Source organism: Nyctibius grandis, chromosome 7 (genome assembly GCF_013368605.1).
Source record: "Nyctibius grandis isolate bNycGra1 chromosome 7, bNycGra1.pri, whole genome shotgun sequence".
Taxonomy (NCBI): domain Eukaryota; kingdom Metazoa; phylum Chordata; class Aves; order Nyctibiiformes; family Nyctibiidae; genus Nyctibius; species Nyctibius grandis.
In genome coordinates, this window is record NC_090664.1 from 22,205,340 (window position 1) to 22,233,175 (window position 27,836).

Below are 27,836 nucleotides of genomic sequence, written 5' to 3' on the forward strand. Positions count from 1 at the left end.
CTCAGACAGTGCTAGGAACTTCCTGTGGAAAGGAACGTAAGCATCTTTTCTATTAAGCAGCAACTAAGGAAATAATTTTATCCAGTTCTAAAATCCCACAGCTGCTATTGATGCTGTGATGCTTAGGAATTTTCAGCCCAACACACAGAAAGCTGTTTTTCCCTCCAAGTGAGAGAAAAAAGGCAAGGATTACAACATTACACACAAAGCATGTTTTTAATCATAAAGTGCAAAACTCCACGTTCAAACTGAACGATTACATCCAAACCAGCAGTTGCACGAAGTGCAGTGGTAAGCCAGTACGTACACCAAGTAGAGCTAGGGTCCAACCTTGACTGCAAAACATGATTGACAGCATCTCCCTGCACCAGGGCAAGACAAGTCTTCACTCAACCAGTTTAATCCGTGTTCCAAACAACAGTGCACAGCTGAACTGCAGTATGATGAAATCGTAAGATAGAAGTGTTGTCAGAAACACTTGCAACGAGGAGAGAAGCATCCTCTCCGCATTTCCACATACCTGAAGTTCATGTTTCAGCTGCTGAACGTTTAGTCCTAGTTTCTTCTCCTCTGCAAGAGCTTTACATTCTCCTTTCTGAGAACTGCTTTCTCTTCGAACAGCTTCTGATCTGCTTTTATTTGTGCCAAGTTGGTGTCTGGCCCTGAGGTAGAAGCTAGCATTTTTTCCCTTTTAAAAATGAATTAATAGGAATTAATTAAAAAAAAAAAACCACAATGTGCATTCTTTCATGCTATTTTAATTTCAGTAATGACTACAGAACGCCACATCAAAAAAGACTACAGAAGCATCTACGCAATCATGCTTTGCTTCTTCAGAATTTGCATCCCTCTCTGCACTAGTCTTTACAAAGACTGCTACACAACACCAAGGAAAAAAATGCATCATTTGAAGACAACTCTTTATGTGTTTTCACAGTTACTAACTCAAAAGTCTTTCCCATCCATACAACATCTTACGATACCACACCGCAGACCCAGAAAAGTCAAGGTCCATTGTAATTCAAATCTTCTATCTACTAAATAAGCCAAAGCACTTTAAGGTTACTGTTTTGGATATATACTCTTAAAGTTATTTTTATAATGAAGAAGAGTGATGTGAAGCCATCTGTCTCAGAGTACTGTGACAGTACTGTACAGTACCAAAGCTCCACTAGACCCCCACATCAACTTCATCCCCATCTGCATGGCTTTGGTTACATCCTAGCGTCTTTCTTTCTCAATTTCCTTCAAAGCATACCACCCCAAAAATGTGCAAAAAGTTAAAGGACACCAGAACATACAGAAATGGAATAAATAATCTGCTGGCTGCCAGCTGCTCAGGCCAGTCAGGATAGCTTCATACACAAAAGTATCTCAACACTGTGCACCATGAAAAAAAAAAAAAAAAAGGCTACTTCTTTTTTAAAATCGGATTCAGAACATATCTGTAATTCAGAAAACAGGGCAGATCAGAGTACCAAAATAATTCAGGATGAGGCACTATACTATAAATTTAGACTTTTTTTGAAAGCACTTCATTTCATATTAGTATTTCTTAACAGCATAGACTTGCCTAAATGATCTAACTGTAAAACAGATTTGGATACCATGCTGGTATGCGGAAGGGCGTGCCCTCAGGTGATTCATTAAAATGTTCAAGAAGCTCAAATCAGGGAACATTAGCAAATTCTGAACAAGTTTTTTTGGAGAACATTACTTCTTACACCATCTCAACTTTCTGAATGCCAAGTACCATCTCTCCCGCCCACAAACATTTTTCTCAGCACTCTGTTGCCATGGCAATCTTAGCAACTGTAGGACAAGTCTCTTTAAAAAGATTTCTGACAACAACTGTAACTGCCAACCTACCACCACCTCTTGTCAATGTAATTACAAGTTGCAGAGACACCATTATCCCCTAAAGCTTACTTCAAACTGTGACTGCTGGCTTTATTTCTTATGAGCACACATTGTTACATTCCTACACAATAAGTCACTAAAATATGTTTGTCCTGCTAGGTAAGTGTACTTTTACATTCCACATTTGTGTCCACTGAGTTTTTAATAGAGGTAAATAAACAGAGGATAGCTGCAAGAAGTCTCAAGGATAAGCCTATGGAAATTACACAGATGCCAAACCGAACACCACTGCATTGCCTATCACTGCAAAACCTGCTACAGGCCTGATGTCCTGCAACCTTCACTTTCAACTAAGCTTTCCAGTATCTTCTCTTCTGCTTACTAGCTGCTACCCCTTCCTTCTTTTTCAAAATCTTGCATTAAGATACATAAGAACAGTGTCTCTGGAAATCAAATGAGGAAGAACAAGCTATCCAACCAGCAACACCATTAATTAAGTTTTCTACAGATTAATGTCCTAATTCCCATCACCACAGCATGCACACACACACACACACACAGACTCACATATACTTCCCTTCTGTTAAGTACCTGTATTACTTGATGCTGGAAAGACAGAAATTGAACTTTGTGTTTTGAATACTCCCTTCCCCCTCCATCTTCTCATACACCCATATCCCAACAACTAAGCTAATCAGGTCACTCATACAAAGTTTTCTATGACATCCCACTGCCTTACTTTGGGGCAAACACACGGTTTCCAGTAAAATTCTGGTTCCTTGCGTTGGCAGCTATTTGGTCAGTGCGCCCTCTTCGGATGCTGTACAACGCATGATCAGACCTGGTTACCCACAGTGGAAGGGGAACTTTCATCTTCCAATGTTGGTTTTTCATGACATCCACTTTTCTCTCTTCCACATCTTTAGCGTTTCGGGGAGATGTGAATTTTTGAGCAAACCCTGCCTTGGCCACCTCTTCTCCAATATCTATTTTTTCATATTCTGCCTGGGCAAGAATGGTACCATCTTCATGCTTGGCTTTGTGGCGTATTTTTATTTCTTTTTCAAAAACTAGGCTGCTCAAGAACTTCTTTCCCTGTATATAAAAATACACTGAAGTTGTGTACTGGACACCAAATACTTTTACCTGAAATCAGCCATCTTTCTTCTAAGAAAAAGAGGACATGTTTAAGACCAAAACCCAAAGAGCTGCACAGTTAAAGCTTACGTTTAACACATTTATTCTGAAACAGTGCTGTATCTGTACAACTACAACTGTACCTGATGTAATCACTGTCAATACCAGACTGGAATTCAACACCAACAGCTCTCTCTCAATGTTCAGCTTTGAATAATTCAGTATCATTTGTAAATGACAGAAGTCCAAAGTTCCATCAACTCTCAACAGAAGTTGGCAACCGGGTTTAACCAAGTCTTTTAGACCAACTATTTAACAGTATTATACAAAATAATACTAAAAAAAATTTGAATTATTACATTAACAGCCTTTCAGTAAGTGGTCTAAAAGTTGAAATAGAACATAGTGACAAATTAATTATGTGTATCAACCTTATGGAAATCTACCTTACTGAAACTGCTCATTTAGAAACTGGGAAATGCCAGAATTGGCAGCTATCAGTTTCATCAGTAATATCAAAGAAAAACAGCTTTGAAAGACTGGGGAATGCACTCAAGACCTTCACAAGACATCTGGGAGAAAGTTAGCTTTTATTAACAGGTTTTTTTTTCTTTTTGCCCCACCAGTTCTGAAAACAAGATGATTTTGCTGAAAATTAAGAATGGAAGGGGTGCGGGCAGGAAAGCTACACAGAGCAAGGAAATAAAGCTTTACCTCAAGCAACAAGAACTGTTTAAAAAAAAAAAACCACTACACAAACAAAACAAAACCCCAAGGAACTGAGAACAGAGATTTTCACCTGCCTTAAGTAACCACATTAAGTAATGTCAATAGAACCACAGGGACAAGACCATACATAAGGGGTCTCAGGATCTCCTCTAAATGATAGAGGGCTGTAACAAGGCAAGCAGGACAGTCAATTCCTGCCTCCTCCTCCAGCAACTGCTGCTCCCAAGCCACCCGCTGGTGAAGCACGGGCAGTGCCAGTGACAAGCCTTGAAAAAGCATACCATTAAGACTGTAAGAGGTGTCCCAGAAAGGGAGACCGCCACTAGTACTGCTCGACACACGGTCACCAGTGCCACTCAAGAGGGCTCAAAGTTCTTACCAGTGCTGCTGGCATCAGCTCCTGAGCCTTTCACGTTCTTGCTGGCCAGGGACGACAGGGTTCCTACCATCCTGCACTTTCACCTGCTATTCTGTCTCCTGACCGAAAGTTTGTACAGTACCCAGGCACACGGCATTCAAGCAGCTCACAGACCTAAGTGAATTTGTCGCAGGTTCTGTGACCAAGGGAGGTGTTTTTCCCTCTGAAGGGAAAGAAATAGGGGTACATTTTTCCTCAGCACCAGAAAGAACTCACATCAGTCAGAAATAAGACTTGAGGATCTGAAGATGGCAAAAGCATACTCTAAAAATCACCTCTCAGCACAACCTGAACCGCTTTTGACAAAATCATTTTAGTTTCTAGAATACATTCAGGGCAACAGATAGAGAGTCCTTCCCAGCATGCCCTGCCTTCACAGTTAAACATCCAGCTCTTAGAATACTCCTCCTGGTAACACTCTGCTGATATTTGGCAGCACCTCTTACAGATCCCATCATCTAAATGCTTCAATAACTCTTACTCACCTGGTCAAACATGTTTAAATTCTGATCAGCTGGTATCTGCAGTCCCCAGAGCCTGTACTTCTTGGCAACACTCGGACATTGCAAGTTTGATGGTATTTCAACTATGTCTGATCTACTCAGAATCTCAGAATTTCCATAGTCAATGTACAATACCTGACACTGCAACGATAATATAAAGTATAGATCAGCAGAGGTTACACAAGCCTCCTACAGAAATACGCACTGACAATTACTAGGATATAAGTGTTTTAACACACATGCATGTTGCAGAGATCAGAATCTTCCGTACTAAGTCTAGACGCCCTTCAGAGGAAGGAACCAAGTTAGAGAAACCTCTTACGTTGGCACCTGTCTGAAAGCTTAGCGACAAAACTTTAAGTCACAAAACAGATCTTTGCTGGCATTTTTTTTTTTCCTCTAAGGGCTACAATTAAGAAGCAATATAGAAGACTTTCTTCAATGGACAGATATGCAATCTAATGTTTCCATGCCAACCAGCCTGCCTAGAAATTATAATTTTAAATAGGAACTACTAGCCTTCTGTATCAGTTACCTAACGCTGATTAACAACTCTTTCAGGTCATCTGCATCAGTGCTAACATGTCACACGAAGGCACCACTCAGAAGTTTTGAAATTAAATTACATTGCTTAACAACATTAACTACCACTCGTGAATCTATCAAGAGATACAAACAGCACTTTGCAAGTATGTCATGTTTTGCCAGTCTTTTCATCAGCATTTTTCAAAATTACAAGTCACTTGAATTTGTGTCCCACATGTATATTCACTATTTTTAAGTGCATTCACAACGCAAGTTTCAAAAAGAGGAGTTGCATTTATTCCGATCATTCTGCATGTAGAACTGATATACAATTGAAGACACTTAAAAAATGGTTCCTGCCTTTTCATTGCTGATCACTTGCTGTACCATACATCTGTACCAACATCCATCTTCAGAAAAACAGCCACCATAAATCTGTAAATTAGGAATAAAGGATCAAGAATAGCATTCTGAAAATATAAGCATACCTCAAAATGCTATTTGTTGTACATTACAAATCTTATTTTCACACTCTTCTATCATTATCCCAACAGCAGTATGAAAACAAAGTAATGCATTTGATATCCTATCTCTCATAACAATATATGCTAATACTTCAAAAACATAATCCTCTACTCCAAAGAGAGCAGCTCAAAGAAAATTTTGCATCTAGAAAACCACCAACACATCAGACTCCCATGGCTTTTCTGTTAATGTGTTGCTACAATGTTTTATTGACATTGGCAGCTTAGTAAACCTGACAAAGGAACAGGCCAGTCACACCACAAACATGCTGGGTTTGCTGTTGGTGAGTTTGCTTCCTTTTTAAGAGGAATGTAGGTCACTTACCTACACACACAAACAGTTCAGACAAATAGTTTTATTTAAACCTCACTCTGCAATAAGTCATCAGTAGTTCACACACAAAACCAAAAGTTGCCATCACTCTTTGTATGCTTGTCATAGAACTGCTATTAAATACGTCCTTGCTACCTTCTTAAGAGTACTTTATCCAGTACATTTAACATTACAGGTTTTTGTAAGATCTTCCATACTTCTGGAGATGTAGCAAAGAATCACTTCTCTGAAAAAGCATTGCTCTCTTGTTAAAGATAACCCATAACATATACTGGATAATGAAAGTGAATTCAGCGTTCTGCATATTACCTTGTTGTAGTGTTTCCTGAGTGTTAAACAAAACCTATGGTTGCATAATTTAACTGAAGTCTGAAGTGCAGAAAGATTTAAACTTGCTCACACAAAATAAGCATTTTCTTTAGGAGAGCCGGTGGTTCTTAAAGAGATCTTAAGAGAATAGAACCCACAGCATAATCAATGATCAAGAAAAAACCTAAGAAAATGGTTGCATAGAATTAAGGCTTTTACATCCAGGCAAAAAGGAAACTCCACACATACACAACCTACTTACCTTACTAAAATCAGGTTCGCCAAAAACTGCACTAGCCCGAGGACAAGCTTCTGCCAGCGCACAACTTAATTTCAAGACATCATCACATCTCCACACGTTCTAAGAAGTGTGGAGAGAGGGTACAAGTTATTAACTGTCACTTTTAATAGATGCTTGATGGCTTGTAACAGCCAAAAATTAAATCAAAACAGTTGCACTGCTGTTGAGACAAGTAATGCCCCACCTTAAGCTTTCAATCTTCATGATTTTAGTTGCATTTGTAAGCCTGCTCTCATTTTCTTCCAAAAATTAATGAAACAGATCAAGGGCAGGTAACACACCCCAGAGAAATAGTCTGCAAGAACATTTTTAACAGTTTAATTACCAGATTCTGTGAGCAGTATGCAGATCTTAATTATCAATCCTTCCTCACAAATTTTAGTATGTATTTGGTGTTCTTTTTCTTTCCTTAATACAAGGAGACAACAGCTCTGGCATACCCCTTTTCCCCTTTACAAGCAAGACTTGCGTTTTGGTTTGGCTGAGAGAACTGGAGTCTTTCCAGTTACAACTTGATATCTGAACCACTGTAAAACTGGGACAATTCCAGTAACGTGACATTTATTAGACAACATTCTACTCGTAATTCAAAGGAAAGCATTCAGAGCTCAGAGCAGGAAAAAAAAAACACTAGTGCAACTAAACATTTTGTTAACCTTGGAAGTACACTCCTAACTTTTGTACTTTACGATATCGAAAACACTGTGACTGAGTTTCAGAATGCCAGGGTAAGAACCTAAAGGAGAACTACCTATGACTATTACATCTAAAAATCCCTTTATTAGAAGCACCAATTCCATAAACAGAATGACTAAAGTTTGGTCCCTCTCCCCAAATTCCTATTAGGGACATGACAAGCAGCATTACCTTCTTCAACTGTCTCAAAGCTACATAGGTGTTGACTAAATATGCACACATTAGCCAGCAGGCCAAATAGAAAACGCAAGCTTTGGTACTTCTGGATTTTCCCCTCTCCCTGCTGCAACCCCCACATTAATGAAAACTCCTCATTGTTTTGGGTTTTTTACTTTTCCTCTCTCCCCCATCCAACAACCTTCTGCCCATCTACGCAAAACTTGAAAGGACCTTGCATCTTTGAACCATCTCCATGTCAAGCTTCATTGAAACTGCCCCACACACTCAGCTGTTAGAGGGCAGGGGATCCACCCCCAGCTCCCACTGCCTCCTACAGTATTCTTCAGTCAACAGCAAATACTTTAACCTTCGACTTATTTCTTTGGCGTGGGGTCTACCAAATATTCCAGAAAACCCAGCTACAATTCAAATGGATGGACAAACAATTCTTTTTGACATTTCAGAAAAGAGTAACTGATTTCAGTTTGAAAGGGCATAATAATACTTGCAATTCTGAAATCTAAAGTAACTTTTTTTTTCCAACATCAAATGCAATCGTTTATTCTCATTTCTACAGAAGATGGCTGGGGGGGTGGGAGGATAAGATTAAACACCTCAGTTAAAAACCAAGTAATTCTCTGAATTCACCTGTGCCCAAAACGTTACAGCATCTTCAACGTGGCAGCCCACAACATCTTCAACTTGAGGGGGGGGGGGGGGAAAGAAAATTAAATTACTCCCAAGTGTAAGATCACGTGCTTGTTTTAAGAACCACCCCACATTACCTTTGTCATACTCTGTGTCTTCATCCATGACAACAGATTCTGAAACACTGCAAGATACTATAGTTATAAGAGAAATTAAGGTATTCTTCCACCTCGCAGGCCCACGCTGCTCGTCCCTGCCCTGGACACCTCACGGGTTCACTACTCAGTGGGCTCCTGTCGCCTCACACCCACGTTCCTCCTCAGCCCTTCTCCCCGCCAAGGCAGAGGCACCCATTTCTTTAGTGAAAAACGCTTTTTTCACGCGAGGAAGCGCCCTCAGGCTGCCGCGGCCGTGATACCCCGCCAGAGCAGGGCCCCCTCCTCACCGCGCAGCCCCGCGCACCTGGGAACCCCCGGGAGCGAGGGCCGGGTGCCGGCCTCCCCGCGACGGAGCGGACCCGGCGCTACCTGACGCGGCCGGGCCAGCTCCGGACGACAGGCCCCGCCGCCACCGCCGCACGTGCTCCCGCCGCCACCGCCCCCTCCCCCACAGCTCGCCGCCCGCCCTGCGGATGCGCCCTTCGGCCCAGGCCCGGCGGGTCCTTCCGCGCTGCCGCCGCGCCCCAGGCAGTGGCTGCCCGCCCGGGCGGTGTCTCCCCTCCCCTGCCTCTCTCCCTCCGTGGGGGACGTGAGACGGGGCCACTGGGGAGATGCGCCTTCCCTGTGCCTGCGCAGTGCCGAGAGGTGCTGCTGCCGCATGCGGCAACTCCTCACCGCAGCCGGAGCAACCCTGCCCGGCGCAGGGGCAGGGGGTGCTCTGGAAAGCTTGCAGGCACCAGGCTTTTCCTACAAATCCATAAATGTGTGCCCAGATGCGTCCTTCACCGCGCAAAAGGGTGGCGATCAGCGCATGCCGATGCTGGTTTTGAAGCATAAACACAGCAGTAGCAGGAAGGCTCCTGCGCTGATGATATCCCCTCCGCCAGCCTCGACATACCCTTAGGACGTGCTCATCCAGTTCCCCTCGTGCGATATGTCAGTGCTCATCTTTTGGTTTCACGTAGAGTGATTTGCAATTTTCTTGTCTTATTTAATATGAGAATGAAAATTGATGAAGCCATTAGCGAGGTGGGGTGCCGGTGTTTTTATGGTTGAGCCTGGGCCTTGCCCTAGGGAGGCAGCTGAAGGAGTACGTGGGGCTTAATGCCCAGCCAGGGCAGACCGGCACAGGTACAGTGAATGTGAAATTAGAGCTAAAACCACTGTAAAGCAAACAACAATTTACTCTACCAGAAGACAAACGCAGGGCTCCAAAGCAAGAGTAGGCTTCTAGACAAAAGTAGTATCTTTTGTTACAAGAAAAAAACCCGAACAAGTATACCTGTGCCAGGTCTTTTAGACTGGAAAACCTTTGTGGTTGTTCTATATTTGTGCTAAGAAAAAAATACTATCACTACCTGCAAAGCTGTCTCTTACCTTAGGCCAACAAAACTACTGCTAGCGACAGCAGGGACATACCTGCAAACTATTTAATATGCGCAACATGCACTGACAACTTGACATAGAGTACTTCTGCACGGATGCCGTTACTGGCTGTGAATTCACACACTACATTCCCCTTCCTCCCAAACGTGAGACAGATGCGTGTTTTATGTTTGGTATCAGAGAAGCACAGAACAGGAAGGAGCCCCTTCCCCTCCACAAAGGATCACTGACCAGTCTCTACTATCATAAATAACCAAGGTACATCTAAGCCCTTTCATAGGATAATCGAAACTAGTGAAAAAAATGCTGTTCTACACTCTAGGAGTGTTACAATAATGGCAAAATATTGATTTGAAAGCCAGCTATTTAAAAAATGAGAAGTGCTTAAGCATTGCCTAAGACCTACGCAATTAGGCTTTACCAGCTCAGAGCACTCTGTGCATGACAACAAACCATTTCTCCCGTGCCAGATGAGAGTCAGGAATGGTTAATGTGTCTAGCTGAATGACAGATACACACCCACAAATAAATCATACAGATGAACTGATAACTTATCTGTCCCACGATATTATGTTCAAAGTTCACGACTGCTCTCCGGAAAACAAACCACCAACAAGTACATGTTAAACTGAGCTATTTAATGATCACTGGTAATGGCAAACATACTAGCATTTGGTCTCTGTTTTTGCCTTTACAAAAATTTTCTATACAAAATAGAAGTATAAAGAGATTTTTCAACAGAATTGGAGGTTGCAATTTTGATCCTACAAAATGATGATTTTTTTTAGGATAAAAATAAAAGTCATTCCAGTTAAGTGCAAATTTCATTTAAGACATGACATCAGTGTCCAGGTTTCAGAGCCAGCAACATTATGAGATATATTGTACCAGGTTTTTCATGCATAGATATGAATAAAAATTCTGCAAAAAAGTACTACATGAGTACCAAGAAGTCAAAAGCACGCCTTCTAGTAAGGAAAGTGAGTTTCTTTTACTTGGACGTCATCAACATGGGTGAAAACTGGTCAGAACTCCTAAGCAATATTTGAAACAGTTGATATTTTTATGATCCCACCTGTTTTCCAACTAAAAAGAAACACAATGAAATAAATGTAATAACTTTTTAGTATAATTTCAGTGGAAATTTTAACTAAGCTTAAGCACAGAACAAAATTTTTAAAAAATTACTTTGATGAAACCAGTTCATGATGATCAAAGCACAATTTAGTAAGACTGAATTTGGCAGAGCAAATATTTAAAAGTTACAGGTATTTTTAAATCAAAATGTCAATAAAAGCACAATACATTATTTCCTAAAAGTTATCAGTATAAAAAGAAACACAAAATACAAGTTTTTTGTAACTATTAAAAACTCTGTCTATAACAATATTTTGCTGTGAGAAACCTCATCTCTGAAATGCACACATAACATTTCTGGAACTGCATTCCCTAATGGGTATAGCCACAGGGCTAACTAGGAAAGTAGAATAAACTTCCACTATTAAGCTTGTAATAATCTCTCTGAAGACTGAAATAAAAAGATTTTTTCTATATTTTTATTTACCCTTTTTTTATCAATGTTATTTAGATTTTTGTTTGTTTCTTGTAATTCTATTGTGAAATCCCCATTTACTTATGAGACTGAGTATCTGTAGAAATGATTGCTTATTAGGACCAGAAGAGGGAGCTCAAATTAATATTTTTAAGTGAAAGCAGTATGTTACAGTGTAGAATTTAAAGGTAAAGGTACTTCTAAAACATTCACTAGACACTTTGATATATTATGCATTTAAATTAAAGTAACAGATTAACGTCTCTGATTGGCACCTGTAGTAATGGCAGTATAGCTCGGAGTTAAGGTAAATGGCCTTTTTTAATCTTTGAATTTGGGCAATTGAGCCTTCCATTCCCTTCTTGGATTCCAGCCCCCTCCATCAGTCACTATACGACCTGCATGCACTCCCAAGGGCTCTCCTTCCCTCTCACAGCTGATACCTGAACAAAAAAGCAAGACACCTTGCACCAAATGCATTCAACATCACCTCTTCCTCTGCTGATGCGGCACATAAAGGCATCAGGCACATAGAGGCAGTCTCTCTGATGGGAATCAGAGCTTGTAACCTTCTCCCAACTCTTGCTATAAAGTCTCAGTACACACATACCACCTGAAAAGTCTTCAGTCCAAGAGACATCTTCAAGTATTTTTAAGGAGAAACTGACTTACACGTCTGTATTTTCAAAGGAGACTAACGAAGTTAGCTCAGGCTCTGCTTTTGCCTCCTAAACTGCAGCCTCTGCCAGTTATTCTGTACCAAGTTCTTGTTGTAATGCTTCGCAGACTTAAACCACAACACAAAGTTACCAAATGTAAAATTTCCCTGTCCCCTACCTTTAACACAACATATGCTGCCGCAGGTGTGAATAGGGACAAAGAATACAAAAGCCTATCTCCCTTCTTGAGGGACTCAGTCTGTGTTGCATTAGACATGATGAAAGAGTATCTGGTGGATAAATAAGTTTCTACCAAACACTATATAATTATTTGTTTACATGCAATAAACAGCATATCCATTTCCACTTAATGTTTTCAGAAGTTTAGTGTAATAGAACCACTGTTATGGACAGTATCAGACAAACAGAATCGGGAGAATGGTACTGCGAGAGACATTTGGGATCAAGTATACAAGCAGGATCCCTTCAAGTAGCTAGTAAGTATGTGTGGAAATGGGTTTACATGCGTGCAGAACTTCACATGTAAAAAACATTTATACATTGGCAACAACAGAGCCTAGATAAGTGTGAGAGAAGAAGGGTGCGTTTGAATTTTATGTAAAGGAGATAAAACCAACAGAAAGAAAAAAAGATTTAAAAAAAAGATTTAAAGAAAAGAGGAAAACATCAATATTAACAGAACAAACCCCACCAAGTTAAAATGCACAAACAAGATGAGTTCTAAGGACTCTACAAATAAAGAAAGTGTGTCATGAAAGTCAAAGAATAGGACATGTATTTTCTTTGCCTTACTACAATGCAATACTTATGTACATGCTTATTCTCTCAGATCTTAAATAACATTTCTGTAGATTTCTAAATATGATTTTCCATTCTCAAAGGAATATCTATGTAACAATTCTGGAGATTAGAAACACATTGATTAAAGTACCAATTTTATTACAAGAAGATAATGAAAAATTAATTTCAGCAATAGACCAAAACAGCAAAATAAAGAAATGAAGAAATAGAAGTATGCAGGTGGGCACATCAAAAAATACTCTTAAATACAACAATTAACACTGTGCCATACAATAAATACTGCTGTCATGGGTTCTTTGATGGCACTGGACTTTTCTCTTTCCGTTTAGCAGCCTTCTCCTTTTTCAGCTGTAACAAGGAAAGACACCAACAGTGGTTCAAACATTAATTTTCAAGTCAGCTAGTAATGCAATATTAAATCTCTACATCCAGTCATAAATTTACCAGAGTGATATATGCAATGGAGAGAGCTAGAGATCATCATTAGCCCAACCTAGCACTTCCATAGCTCTGCAGCTCCTCCCCTAATCAAACCAGGGCTGCCTTTATCTCTGATAATAGTCTAGGTATTTATGTACCCCTCAAGGCCAAAGTGCCTCACAAATGTTCACGGTTTTATCTTTATGTCAATGAAAGGTAAAGAAGTTTTATTACAGATGTGTAACAGACACAGACTAATCAGCATGCACAAAATCACTAAGGAAGTCTGTTGGTGAGGTAGATGCTAAACCTCCATCTCAGTGTCTCCTCACTGACCCACAAGGTCATGTCTTCCTCTCGTAAGATCTTTCTACACCGTAGGCTCTTATAGCATCGTATGATTTACCAACACACATACGTTAACTCTGCCATTTTGTAGTAAGACTATTAATCCAAACAAATAAAGCTGCTGTTTTTAGAAGCAACAGTTGTTCACAAGTCTTGTTACACTGGTGAATGAAATTCTATTTAGAGCAATTATAAAAAAGGGATGCAGGGACTTTTGCATCTCATCTAACATAAGTATCATGTTTCTATCAAAAATGCAAGGAAAAATAAAATTTTTAACATGCTTTTTTTCCCCATAAAATAGTGTGAAAAGGAAGCCAGGCCCCAATCCTAATTTGGATGTCTACAAATGAACTCACTGCTAAGCAATCCTATTGTCTACACGGGAACTCATTTTAAAACATTTTTCCATATTTGGAGGCTTGAAGTTTGTATCTTAAATTCCTACTACCTTTTGCAAAGAAAAGAAAATCTTAGGGGGAAAAAGAAACAGCAATTTGGATTTGATAGTAACACGTTTTCTCCTATAAACTGATACTATATTTGTAACATCTTACCATTTTTTGTGATGATTTCCAAAATAAAGAGAATTATTTAAAATTTCACAAAGCCAAAACAGCTTTCTCATTAACAAACACCTTGTGGCAAGCAGCGAGCATAACAGTAGTTAAGATTTTACAAGTTAATTACGCAACGTTTCCCTACAAAAGAATTCGTAAACAGTCGAGACATACTTCCAGCAGAGATGGTGGAGCTAAGGAGCTAACGTGAGGAAAGAATAAGTATTTAAGCATCTAAGTAACCTACACCACAGGGCATTTAAATTTACGATACAGTCAGCAGGGTGGAGAAGGCACCTCTAAGGGAGAGATTCAGATCATCTAAGAAAGACACACCAGATTTAGCCCAAGTACACAGACATTCATAAGGAAAAGAACATCATAAAGTTTTATAAATGAGGTAGCAACCACACATTCCTAAATGTCACAGGTGACTTTCTGTGACTCTGCTTTGTTGTTTCTTTTTGTCACATAGTAAAATATTTTGGTTTTCTGCAATGGAGAGTTACCTCAATAAAAATCTGCCTGGTTAAGGTATATACCATCCCAGCCATGACTGACCTCTGAAACCCTGCAATAGCTCATAACTGTATTTAAAACTTTATTTTAAGAAGCTAGTGTTTTCTCAGGAAGAGAACAAATTATATAATGCATTTATATGGCACTTAAATCATACATTTATCTTTTTTAGACATCCTCTTGGGAAAATATATTTGAATTAAGCAATAAATGTAGTAACTTGCCCGTTCTTGATAACGTTTTTCAAAGAGCGCCAAGTTGTCATCTTCTGAATGTTTTCCATGAAAAACTTGCCTTGTGGCACTAGAACAACCTGAAGAATAAAAAAAAACACAACTTTTTTCATTAATGATACTTGCTGTTCCATTAGTTATGTTTTACATTTGGCAAAACATTTAAAATGAGAACTCACCTTTATAGGCAAGTAACAAACCCCAGCAACTGGGACCAAAGAATAATCTCTTTAGTCTAGGCTAGCAGCTATTATAAATAGTCTTGGAGGAGTTCAATAGTTACATTAATTGCTAAATTCTTATACTAAATAAAGGACATAAAATAAGCATAATCGATCCATAATTCCACGCAGAAAAGACTTTCTGGTGGAATGCAGCTTCACAGGATTGCACTGAATATGTACGATGCATTCAGACGTGATGAGCGTGTAGTAGGAATTAAAAATTCAAAAAACTGATCCAATGAATAAGTTACACCATTAATGGAGAAGATACCAAATGCTAGAAAAAGATCACTGAAGTTAAAAAGCACATGATGACCAAAAATAAGCAGCAACAAAACAGTTATTCTAAGCACTTCAAGTACATGAATTTTGTACTAACTTTTCACATAAAAGGAGTATTGAGGCCTTGTTAATGTTTAACTTTGATTTTTAGCCTTAAGCATCCTTGAACTCATAAAGAAAACCAATTAATTTTATATTAAGTACTTCTGTAAAACAGTATTATCCTACTAATACAGCACCTGCTATCTGTGAGATGGTTTGAGCAGAACTAGAAGGTCCCTGAAATGCTTTTAGAAATGGATGATCCATGCTGGTAACAGGGGATTCTAAAAGTTCAGCAGAAGGAGCCCCTGTTAGAAAATAAGTTGAATGAAAAAAAAATTAACTTCACAAGATACATTAAGAACATACATGATAGGGTCAAAACAAGGCTACAGATTCATATCTACAACACTCAGTGCAGATCCCATAAACTCGAGTTTACAAAAGCAAAAAACGCTTCCAAATAAAAGAAAAGCTTTGTTTCTTTAATTACTATGGCTATGCTATAGTTTCTAAATGCCGACAAATCCAGGAAACAGATCAGAACTTAAAAAATAAATCATGAGTACATGATAATAATAAATAAAACAGTATTTCAGGACAAAATATGTCCATTACTAAATGACACAAAGTCACAGAGCAGCAGAGGTATCAAGGCCAACTAATATGCCTGTCAAAAATAAAGTTCTACAAATGACCTCTTTTTTTTATGCTGAACAGCTATTAACTTTTGAGTTTGGAAAAAAAATGCTGTAACTGTATAACCAAGAAATACTTTGTCAGTATTAGGCTAAAGGATTAACGTAAATATAACATGGAAGTATTAAGAGAAAAACAGAAGTTACAGAGTTCTTTCTAAAAGATATGCACTACTTCAACCAGAAGCTACTGGGCTGAACACCAGAATTATTGATAAAGAGATTTTTTATCAATTCACTACAGGAAGTTGGACAAGATGGTCATAGTGGACTCTTCACACCTAAGGACTGCTGGAAAAAAACATCTGTCTTAAGTCCTACTCTTATTGATCCAGTTTGCCTTTGAACTTTGAAAGTCTATGTTGAATTACTACCTTTCAAAACTACTTAGTTGGAGCATTAAAATTTCATCTCAGGTCAGCTGCACTTACCTACTCCACTGTCATCGAGTCGCATGTAGCCTTCTGTTAGTGAACTGAAACCAGTCAGTCCTCCCATAGCAGCATAGGGAACATCCTGCCCCACAGGCTTGCCTTGGGCTAAGCGCTCTTGTTTAGTTTCCACGACTGTTTCATGAGCGTATGTTGGCTGACCACATGCACAGGTAAAGCAACTATGAAAGCCCGAACACTTGGAACCTAATTAACAAATAAATAAGTGTAATGTGAGTGAGATGATAATGGAATTTATATTTCATTGCAAACAAAAGTGTTTCCCTAAACTGATCTTGTCAAAAACTAGAGTTCCTTCACTGCAAAAGCATCCAGTTATGCTTTCTATTTGGAAGCACATAAGCGATTTGGGGCAAAGCAATCAGCTATCTTTGCTGAAACCTTTTACAGCCTCTTTTCATCATGGTATGAAAATGCTGTATAAAAGAGGAGAAAGGATGAATGTGGGGATTAGATCATAGGGGTCATCCAGTCTTGGGGTCTCATTCAGTCAAGTTTTGAGTACCTCCGAGGATAGAGATTCCACCTCTCGGAGAAGCCTGGACCAATGTTGGTCCTCCCTTGCAGCAGGCATTTCTTTCCTAATATCTAATTGGATTTCCTATGTTGCAACTTGTGTCCATTGCTATTAGTAACACCCTTCTCTTTCCCTCCCCTGACAAAAAATAAAAAGCGAAAAAATTCTGTCACTGGGTAAAGAAGACAGCCTGCCAGCATTTTGGCAGTATTATCTCCAAAGGTGTACAGCATGTGTCGATGTTGCATGGCCACAAAACTTCAAATTGCAATTTATGATACAAATCACAATTTAAATGTCTTTTAAAATTAGCAAAATTATCTGGGTGGTAAACAGAGGCTGTGGCAACAGCAAAACAGGTTCTATGTCATAGCACCATTAGACTGACTTCAGGGGTTTTTTAAGGTTACATAGCCACAGGATGCAACTGAAATAGTTACACAAATGACATGTGACATTCAGAAACAGAGAGTGAAGTGAAGTGATATATCTGCCCTAGCTACAGCTAAGACTGTCATCAAAGCCCTGCTGGAGCAATTATGTGAACAAGAAATTGAGGAACTGATTTTGCAAATATTTCATTATACAAATTACCCTGCTTCCAACTCCCTGTTACAGTTCATTCTGCAGAGCACCAAGAGAGATTTTTTATTATGTCTTCTGTAATATGTTCAAGGATCACATTGTTGGAAATGTTAAAGGCTTTTTCATATAATTTTGGGCACGCCTCAGTAATAGAGCTCTTACTCTGTGTTTGGATACAGAATAAAGTACATACAATACATAAAATGCAACAGCAATATTTTTTCAATTATAAAGAGAGTACATCCCTAATTTATCTATCGCGTTAGATTTATACAGCACTGGGCTAGACTAATACCAGTACATTAAAACAACAACAGTCCAAAATAGAAGCAAGTCTTAGCACTTCTCTGTGTAATCTTTGAAGCCCTCAGAAGTGTCAGGTATTTTTGAGAAACACTAGAAAAAGTACACAATGTAAATGACTATTAAAAACACTGTGTTCTAAGGATTCCATCTGAATCATCCAATTGCACATTTAAGATTTTTCACATTCCTTAGAGCACATTCTTGAAAGGCTGTCATATAAATATTTTGTTTTATTCTGTGGGATATGATTCTCATCCAGCAAAAGCTGTTTATGATTTTTCGTCTACAAATTAGACAGACTTCATGAAAGAAATCTAACAGGACAGAATTCTAACAAAAAAATCTTCAGCTTACATAATTTGAGGTTTCAAATGAAAACATCTTTATGCATTATTTAGTTTCTATGGTCAATAATTACTGCTGTTTCGTTACAATAACCTCGAACAACTACAGAAAAAAGCTTCCTCTTAATGACTTCTCAAACCTTTTGCTTGAAACTCCATTCCCATTTGCATTTCTGGACCCACAATCTGTATGCTTGGGAACTGCTTTGTTAGAGTGCTAACAATAGTACTACTTGGGAACAAAGCGCTACTCCCTGTTGAGTTGAGAAAAGATATAAAAATACATTAACTTTATATTCAACCACACAATAGAGGAGCGGAGATCAACACTTCTCCCTCTCAAACTACCAAGTTCAAGTACAAAAGTCATGTGCATGCAGCAGTGGAAACGACAAACCGCAAATGGGGTGCTTTCATACTGCCTGATTTTAGGTGGCTGTCACCGTATGTACCTAATCGAATCATTCAGAAACTTATGCTCCTTCACAGAACTTGGGGAAGCTAAGGATGTTGTTCTAAGCCCTCCTGTGCAAAAGGCGGTGTCTTCCTTCCCATTTCCCATCCTTCTGCAAGGACCAAAATACACATCAGTGACAAGTGCAGCACATACCTAATACTCTGTGCAGAATACCGATCCCTATCATGCTGTTCCTGTTAAGTTTCCTAGCAAAGAATGCTGCAAGCCCATCAGTAACTTACAAGAGTTGCATGAAAATCCAGGTGCCGCACTGTGCTGATCAGCAAAGTGTTTGCATCGACAACGGATGGGCTGTGTGCCGTTTAGAGGGACATAGTGATAGGACTGGCATGGACAACGGCTCACTCTACAAGGCACACAAATAGGACGGTCTTTGGGAATCACTTCATAGTCCGTTTTGTGTTGTTTATACCTAAAACAGGCAGAAATAATAACTTTTATAACTTTGTTAGTATTCATCAGAAAACTAACTGGAAGGCTTATAATTTATCTTACAACTTCGGTTTTGAAGTATCTTTATATTAATTACTGTAAATTGTTAGTTTTCCATTAAATGTGTAATATCAGGTGCTTTTACATCCATTCATTACATAAATATCACAAATCCTTATGTTTCATTTTTACAGCACTAGTTCTTATTATTTAAAACCTAATTTTCTCAACCCTTAGACCTTAATCAACTTGCCTATACTGTACTGTAAAGTATCTGGAACCATGTTACATTTTCCTGATTTTAAAAAATACAACAGTTCAAAAAAATGAAAAGATTCCTACCGGTGAGTACAAAAGCACAGCGTCTCTGGTCCCACAAGCTTACAGTCCATGCCAGTTGGTGATCTCCAGCTCACATACAACCTGTTCTGTAACCGAATTGGCAACACTTTTCTTTTGTACTCCTCATATTCTTCAGGAGTAAAGAGCTTTCCTCCATCATCATCACCTACAATTCTGTAAGCATGTCATAAAAAAACACACAAGAAAATGAAGACAATAAAAGTAGGTTTCTCAAGATATTTTTTCAAATAATATATAACAACACTTTTGTTGTAAATGCAAAAAAAATCTTATCTTTCATAATACTGTTCTAGTGATATACATTTAACAGAACTATAGCTGAATTTTACAGAAATTTTGTTAATAATGCTCTTCTAAAAAATTTGCTCTGACAGACTGAAAACCAGAGAGAAGAGGAAGAGAGAAGGAAAAAATTAATAAAGCAAACTGCCAAGCTTCTTTTCATACAGCAGAAAAAGCAATGGGCATCAAGGGTTGTGTAACCAGCCAGCTCTGCCTCAGACTTCTTGAATGACCTCTGGCAAGTCACTTCACCCCTCTACACCTAACTGTACTGCAGACTTGTATCAGGTTATCTAATCTTAGTCTAGTCTGAGTACGATTATTCAGGTGCAAGCAGGTAACCACACTGCCATCAAAGTAACGAACAATACATCCAAGCTGTCTTCATACAAGCCTATGCTGGTTTCTGTACATAAAGTTGATAGCAGCTGTATCCCACACCTCGGAAAAGCCCATTTGTTTAAGCTATCCCTACGTTCAAATTCAAGGTCACCAAATAGCTGGAACTGTGGAGCAGCATGCAAATTCTACATTTATGGAGACTTTTGACAACAGTAAGTAAAATTTGTAAAATACAATTTATACTTAATTGCAGCACTTAACTATGCTGAAGCTTAGTTTATTAATGTCTGTAAATATTTCAGTTATTATTTGTTGGGTGCGCTAAAACATACTGAATGAGTGATTCTTTGCCAAATATTCTGTGGATTTGTACATTGCCAGTACTGTACAGCACCAGGATTATGTGTCAACACATCACTGTCATTTGCATGTCAGTCCAGCTGACACTCACTGAAACTGTGCCTAACTACTTATGTAAGAAATACCACTGTGCCTACTACCTCTGATGTTTTACTTGAGGTTCTCCTAAGCTAAACTGAGACTGCATTTCAGTACAATGAGTTTGTTTATTTTGCTCAACATCAACTCTTCAAGAGGAGCGAGGACGAGATTAGCAAAGACATGTAGGAGTATAAGGGCACGCGTTTATACACCGCAAATCTTAGTTGGCGATGCACAAAAGGCCGCGCTGCCTGCAGAGCGGCAGTACCGCTGGCAGATCGCCCTCTGACACTCCCATCACAGACGCGCTGCCAGGCAGGCCGGGACAGGAGAAACGATGCGTTACTTCACTCGTGGACAGTCAACGTTTACTACACGCCTTCGCACCGGCGAGGCACACAGGGGTCGTGCCCCTGCCGCCTGCCTCTTCATCGCAGTTGCTTCGGGCCAGGGAGAGGCTCCTTCTCCGCGGAGAGCCGCGCCCGGGCACCTTCACCGAGTTAGTCGGGCACCGCCGATTTCGCCGATAAATGGCGGCGGCGGGGGGCGGGATGTGACATAACGAAGCCGCCGCAGACCCCTCAAAGGCGCCTTCAGGACGACGGGAGGCGACCGGCGCAGCGCCCGGACCGCCCGTATCACCTCAGGGGAAGCCGCTCCGTGCGCGGCGGCAGCGCGGGACAGAGCAGGTCGCCACCCGCCGCCTGCCCCCACGGCCGGGCTGAACCCACCCCACCGCGCCGCCCCTCTGCCCACCGCAGCCACGGCGGGCGAGGCCCGGGCCGGCCCTCCCCTCACCGCCGGTACTCCGCGTACTCCTCCAGGGCGGCCGCCTCCGCCTGCAGCCGCTCCATGCCCTGGGCCCCCCGGCGGCAGGGCGCCTGCACCGCTGGGCGCCGAAAGGGGACGGGGAGCGGCAGGCAGGCGCCGGGCGGGGCGGCTGCGCGGCGCAGCGGGAGGAGTGCGCGTCGCAACGCGTACCGTCTCCGTGCCGCGGGCGGGCGGCTGCGAAACGTGTGTGTTTCGGGTGGGTAGGCGAGGGATTTTTTGTCTGGCCACTGATTCCCTGGCAGATGTAAGGGAGGGAAACCTCAGGAACGCTCAAGCTGGAGACAGAGCTGAGGGTCTCCGCTCGCAAGGGGAACCTGCCTTAGATCCCTTTGCACACCCCTTGGAACCACAGCCTCGCTGCCCTGCCCGTGCGTGCCAAGTGCGGAGCAGGCAGAAAGGCCGAATCTGCCTGCAACATCCCTCTTGTGTAGAGTAGTAATGCTTCAACAACATCCTGGCAAAGTATAAAGTACAGTTGTATTCTTCACCTACAAAAATTTCTTCCAGCCTGCCTGAACTAAAAAAAGAGCCTTCCTGCATTCACTCAAGCAGCAGATCTGTGATGATCGCTAATTGCTCTTAGTGACACCACTGCACTGAGGAAAGACTGTTGTATGGACACTGTGTAATGATGTGCCGGTGCTTCCACGTGGTACAGTCTACATGAGCCTTGTGTTCCTCGGCAGTGCAAGGCAGCGTATATTTGTTCTGCTACTACATGTTAGCTCAGAGGCACAAATTTTCAACAACAGTACCATTAACCATGTTAAGACTATGATTCTAGTAGTAGTAGTAGGGTGAACTTCCTCGTTTTAGTTACTCCTTTTTCCTGTACATAAACAGCAAGCCTATCCTACAGTACCACGGCCATCTTCCTAGAAGGTAAGTGGACTGCCCTCACTTCATGCCCATTAGGAATAACTAGTGTGTGTGTTAGTAAGGCTTACTTAGGCTCCAGTTGCTGCCGTAGTCTTGTTTAACCTTTAAATTTCCACTCAAGCTAAATAAACAAACCATGCAAGTTACTAATTTTCACGAGTTCCATGCACTAGCCAATACACATCTCCATTTGCTTCCCAATTCTGCTGTTGTGCACTGTAAACAAATAAAAGGTCCTGGGAATGTACTATGTAAAAGAAATGCTAACAAAATCATGTATGACTTGGCTTTCATTCCTTATTCAAGCAATATAATGACAGTCAACACTCCAGTTTATTAGGGGTAAAAGGACAGAGTGTGGTTTGTAACTATGTTGATGAGCTATAACCAAGTTGACTATTGCCAGGTAACAAGTCTTCCCTTTGTTGTGGATTGCATGTTTAGTTTTGCAAGGTTTATGGAGAAGAGGTAACCAGCTGATACAATGGGAAAAACAGACAAGCTTTATGGCAAACAAGCCTTACTTCAGTTTTAACTTTGACAGACAAGGTCTTCCTGCAGAAGAAAGGTTCTTTGGTTTTTACAGATTAAGTTGATTGCAAAGCTGCTAGCAAAAAAGAAAAGCACTAATTCAAATGTTAAATTATTTTCCTGTCTTAAAATTCTAGTGTTCAGTTTAACTAGAGAAAAATTATACACCAAAGAGAAGTTACAGCCTTTGTATAATGCTTACTTGAAAAGACATGTCTGAAAACAGAGTTTTGGCATAAGCATGACTGTTTCTCCATGTTTTTTCCCTATTCCAAATGTTTTTAATTTCTAGTTTGAGTAAAATGAGGTGACTGTAAAGAAATCCATTCCAAATACTTACCTTACAACAAACAGCTCAAATATTTAATATTTTGAGGCAGGTCAAAAGAACACAAACAGCGTAAGATGCAATGTACATTTAATTATTGATATTTACCATAATGCATTATATGACTTGTCCCATAATGTATACAATTAACAAAGAAACCAACTCCCCTGGATTTCCCACGACCACCTGCCAACCCTTTACTTGTAGATCTTGAATCTCTAAGTTTACACCTATGGAGAGTTTCATTCTTAGCGATGAAGGAATCTACAGAGAATGTGAAAACCATGATCCAGTTACAGCATCAAGGAACTCAGCTGTAAACTCTTCAGAGCGGAGACAGTCCCTATCTTTGTGTTTCAGAGGGAATTCAGAGCTGTTGATCCTAAAAAAAAAAATAATTTAAAAAGGCTGTTTCCATTTATCTAGAATAGCTTGAAAGATTTATTTGATCTAGAACATGAAAGCTGCCTCTCAATATCGTAAATCTTACCTCAAACTCACTGATGTTCTTTGAAATCTCTTCCATTATAAAATATAATGTATGTTTTGTTCATAGTTCAAGAGAAAAGGAGGCCAACTTTGGGAAACACTTGTAACCAAAGATGGTTCTTAGACTGGCAACCTGCAGTTCCCAATTCCTCTCCACGTGCCACAAACAATGCCACCGCGTTGAAACAACTCCTCCCATGTGTTTGAAGGCTGTAGTAAATAGACCACAGGCTGCTGCTATTTCTGATACCACACTGTCTGTGTAAATTGACTGCATCCTCTTGATACAAACATATTGGTCTCATAGTGACTGAATACGTGAGCAAAAGATGTAGTATGTTTTTCTTAACTGAGCTTTAGGAAAATTATATTTAAATTGTGCTCCGCATGTTAGCATAAGCTACGAGCCCTCAGACTGTCAAAATGAGACCGAAGAGCGTAGGCTTTTTCCATACACTAAAATGACAAGTGCCTGTCAAAAAAGGTACAGCAATTCAAGGAAATCTCCAGATTGTTTTGCACTGGGCAAGCCACCAGCAACAAAGCAGAAGGTGAAGAGAGATGTTACAAGGACCAAGGCAGTGTTTTGCCAAAACATCCCCCAGAGAGAGATGAAACAACAGGGAGACTCTCAAGTTTCCAGCAGTATCTAATTAAGGTGACAGGGCATATGGTCTGGGCATTTGTCCTGTGCTATGCCACATGTATAAGAAATTTCAGCAGAGCAGCCAGCACTACAATCACAGAATCACAGAATCAACCAGGTTGGAAGAGACCTCAGGGATCATCGAGTCCAACAGTTTCCCTGACACCACCCTGTCAACTAGACCATGGCACTAAGTGCCATGTCCAGGCTTTTCTTAAACCCATCCAGAGATGGTGACTCCACCACCTCCCTGGGCAGCCCATTCCAATGTCTAATGACCCTTTCTGAAAAGAAATTCTTCCTGATGTCCAACCTGAACCTCCCCTGGCAAAGCCTGAGGCTGTGTCCTCTTGTCCTATCGCTAGTTGCCCGGGAGAAGAGGCCAACTCCCACTTCACTACAACCTCCCTTCAGGTAGTTGTAGACTGCAATAAGGTCACATCTGAGCCTCCTCTTCTCCAGGCTAAACAACCCCAGCTCCCTCAGCCATTCCTCATAGGTCAGACCTTCCAGACCCTTCACCAGCTTGGTCGCCCTCCTCTGGACTCGCTCCAACACCTCAACATCTTTCTTGAAGTGCGGGGCCCAGAACTGGACACAGGATTCAAGGTGCGGCCTCACCAGTGCCGAGTACAGAGGGACGATCACTTCCCTAGACCGGCTGGCTACACTGTTCCTAATAGAGGCCAGGATGCCATTGGCCTTCTTGGCCACCTGGGCACACTGCTGGCTCATGTTTAGCCGGCTGTCGATCAGCACCCCCAGGTCTCTTTCCACCGGGCCGCTTTCTAACCACTCCTCCCCCAGCCTGTAGAGCTGCATGGGGTTGTTGTGGCCGAAGTGTAAGACCCGGCACTTGTTCTTGTTGAACCTCATGCTGTTGGTCTCGGCCTGTCTATCTAACCTGTCCAGATCCCTCTGTAGGGCCTTCCTACCCTCCAGCAGATCGACACTCCCACCCAGCTTGGTGTCATCTGCAAATTTGCTGAGGGTGCACTCAATCCCTACGTCTAGATCATCTATAAAGATATTGAACAGCACCAGCCCCAGAACTGAGCCCTGGGGAACACTGCTAGTGACCGGCCGCCAGTTGGACTTTGCCCCATTCACCACCACTCTCTGGGCTCGGCCATCCAGCCAGTTTTGAACCCATTTAAGAGTCCACCCATCCAAGCCCCGGGCAGCCAGTTTGTCCAGGAGGATGCTGTGGGAGACAGTGTCGAATGCCTTACTGAAGTCTAGATAGACTACATCCACAGCCCTGCCCTCATCTACTAAGCGGGTCACTTGGTCATAGAAGGAGACCAGGTTGGTCGAGCAGGACCTGCCTTTCATGAATCCATGTTGGCTGGCCCCGATGCCCTGATTGTCCTGGATGTGCCGTGTAATGGCACTCAGGATGATCTGTTCCATCACCTTGCCTGGCACCAAGGTCAGGCTGACAGGCCTATAGTTCCCTGGATCATCCTTCCGACCCTTCTGGTAGATGGGCGTTACATTTGCTAATTTCCAGTCAGCTGGAACTTCTCCAGTTAACCAGGACTGCCAGTAGATAATCGAGAGTGGTTTGGCAAGTTCATTTGCCAGTTCCTTCATTACTCTGGGGTGAATCCCATCCGGGCCCATAGCCTTGTGGGTGTCCAACTGGCACAGCAGGTCACTAACCGTCTCCTCCTGGATTACGGGGGGTTCACACAGCCCCCAGTCCCTAACTTCAGGCTCTGGGCGCCGAGTCTCCTGAGGACAACCAGTCCTGATATTAAAGACCGAGGCAAAGAAGGCATTGAGCACCTCTGCCTTTTCCTCATCCCCTGACAGTACACTACCCTCCTCATTCAGCAAGTGGTGGAGGCTCTCCTTGACCCTCCTTTTGCTGTTAATGTATTTGTAGAAGCTTTTGTGTTATCTTTGACCGTAGCAGCCAAATCAAGCTCTAATTGAGCTTTGGCCCTTCTAATCTTCTCCCTACACGACCTGGCCACGTCCCTATAGACCTCCCAAGTTACCCGACCCTTCTTCCAGAGCAAGTAGGCTCTCTTTTTTTCCTTAAGTCCTAGCCTAGGTTCTCTGTTTAACCAGGCCGGTCTTTTTCCCCGACGGCTTGTCTTCCTACAGACTGGGACAGCCTGCTCCTGAATATTTAGCAATTCCCTTTTGAAGCATGTCCAGCCTTCCTGGACTCCTTTGCCCTTCAGGACCGACTCCCAAGGGACTCGGTCCACCAGCCTCTTAAACAGGCTAAAGTCTGCCCGCCGGAAATCTAAGGCAGAAGTTCTGCTCTTGCCCCTCCTTACTTCCCCCACTATCGAAAAACTCTAACACTTCATGGTCGCTGTTCCCAAGACGGCCACCGACCCTCACATCTCCCACTAGTCCTTCTCTGTTCACAAACAACAGGTCAAGCAGGGCCCCTCCTCTAGTGGGCTCATTTACCACTTGCATGAGGAAGTTGTCCTCCACACATTCGAGGAACCTCCTAGATTGCTTCCTCTCTGCCATGTTTTATTTCCAGCACACATCCAGCAAGTTGAAGTCGCCCACGAGTACAAGGGCCGGCGACCAGGCGGCTTCTGACAGCCGCTTGTAAAAACGCCTCGTCCGCCTGCTCATCCTGGTTGGGTGGTCTATAACAGACTCCCACCGTAATGTCCGCCCTACCGACCTTCCCTCTGATCTTTACCCATAGACATTCAACCTTGTTATCCTCACCATCTTCCTCAATTTCAGCACAGTCTAAGCACTCCCTAACATACAGCGCTACCCCACCGCCTCTCCTGCTTCGCCTGTCCCTCTTAAAGAGCTTATAGCCATCCATAGCTGCACTCCAGTCATGAGAGTCATCCCACCACGTTTCTGTGATGGCAACCACATCATAACCTTCCTGCTGTACAGTGGCTTCTAGCTCTTCCTGTTTGTTGCCCATACTGCGTGCATTGGTGTAAACGCACTTCAGCTGGGCTAGCGGCCTTGCCCCTGACGCAGGCCTGTCACCCCTAGGTTCATTTGTGGCTGCCCTGGTCTTATCCCCCTCCCCCATCGAACCTAGTTTAAAGACCTCTTGATCAGCCCTGCCAACTTCTGGGCCATAACCCTTTTCCCCTTCTGATTCAGCTGTTCCCCATCCGGCATAAGCAGGCCCAGTGCCATGAAAGCCGCCCCCGGTCAACAAACCCAAAATCCCACCTACAGCACCAGTCTCTTAGCCACATATTAATCTGTTGTACTTTCATAGTCCTTTCCCTATTTTCACCAAATACCAAAGGAATTGAAGAGAATATCACCTGCGCACCTACCCCCTTTACCAAACGCCCCAGGGCCCTGAAGTCCCTTTTGATAGCCCTGGGACTTCTCTCTTCAATCTCATCCCTACCCACCTGGAATACTAATAGTGGGTAGTAGTCAGAGGGCCTCACCAGTTCAGGAATCCTCCTGGCAACATCCCTTACCCAAGCCTCAGGGAGACAGTAGACTTCCCTGTGAGTCGGGTCTGGCCTGCATATGGGGCCCTCCGTTCCCCTTAGCAGGGAGTCGCCTATAACAATTA

General features: G+C 41.8%; 2 protein-coding genes across 3 annotated transcripts in view; both read right to left on the reverse strand.

Annotated features, from left to right (window-relative positions):
* Window positions 1-8,308, reverse strand: part of STK31 (serine/threonine kinase 31) — a 40,003-nt gene extending 31,695 nt beyond the window's left edge. Inside the window, 8 exon segments of the mRNA XM_068405249.1 lie at window positions 509-567; window positions 570-688; window positions 2,600-2,955; window positions 4,630-4,788; window positions 5,533-5,607; window positions 6,602-6,700; window positions 8,144-8,196; window positions 8,281-8,308. Coding sequence (XP_068261350.1) covers window positions 509-567; window positions 570-688; window positions 2,600-2,955; window positions 4,630-4,788; window positions 5,533-5,607; window positions 6,602-6,700; window positions 8,144-8,196; window positions 8,281-8,308 — 948 coding nt within the window.
* A 4,697-nt stretch (window positions 8,309-13,005) lies between these two features.
* On the reverse strand, window positions 13,006-21,470 carry FAM221A (family with sequence similarity 221 member A). 2 transcript variants are annotated; one of them, XM_068405436.1, is made up of 7 exons: window positions 21,387-21,470; window positions 19,503-19,676; window positions 18,950-19,140; window positions 16,478-16,684; window positions 15,546-15,656; window positions 14,792-14,880; window positions 13,006-13,068 (listed from the first exon to the last, which is right to left on the reverse strand). In XM_068405436.1, exons 1-7 carry the CDS (start codon window positions 21,440-21,442, stop codon window positions 13,006-13,008), a joined length of 891 nt encoding a protein of 296 aa, XP_068261537.1. In that variant the 5' UTR covers window positions 21,443-21,470. The 2 variants fall into 2 exon arrangements, with proteins under 2 accessions (XP_068261537.1, XP_068261538.1); XM_068405437.1 differs by lacking the exon at window positions 15,546-15,656 and having other exon boundaries at window positions 14,792-14,870; window positions 16,474-16,684.
* Between the last annotated feature and the right edge of the window lie 6,366 nt (window positions 21,471-27,836).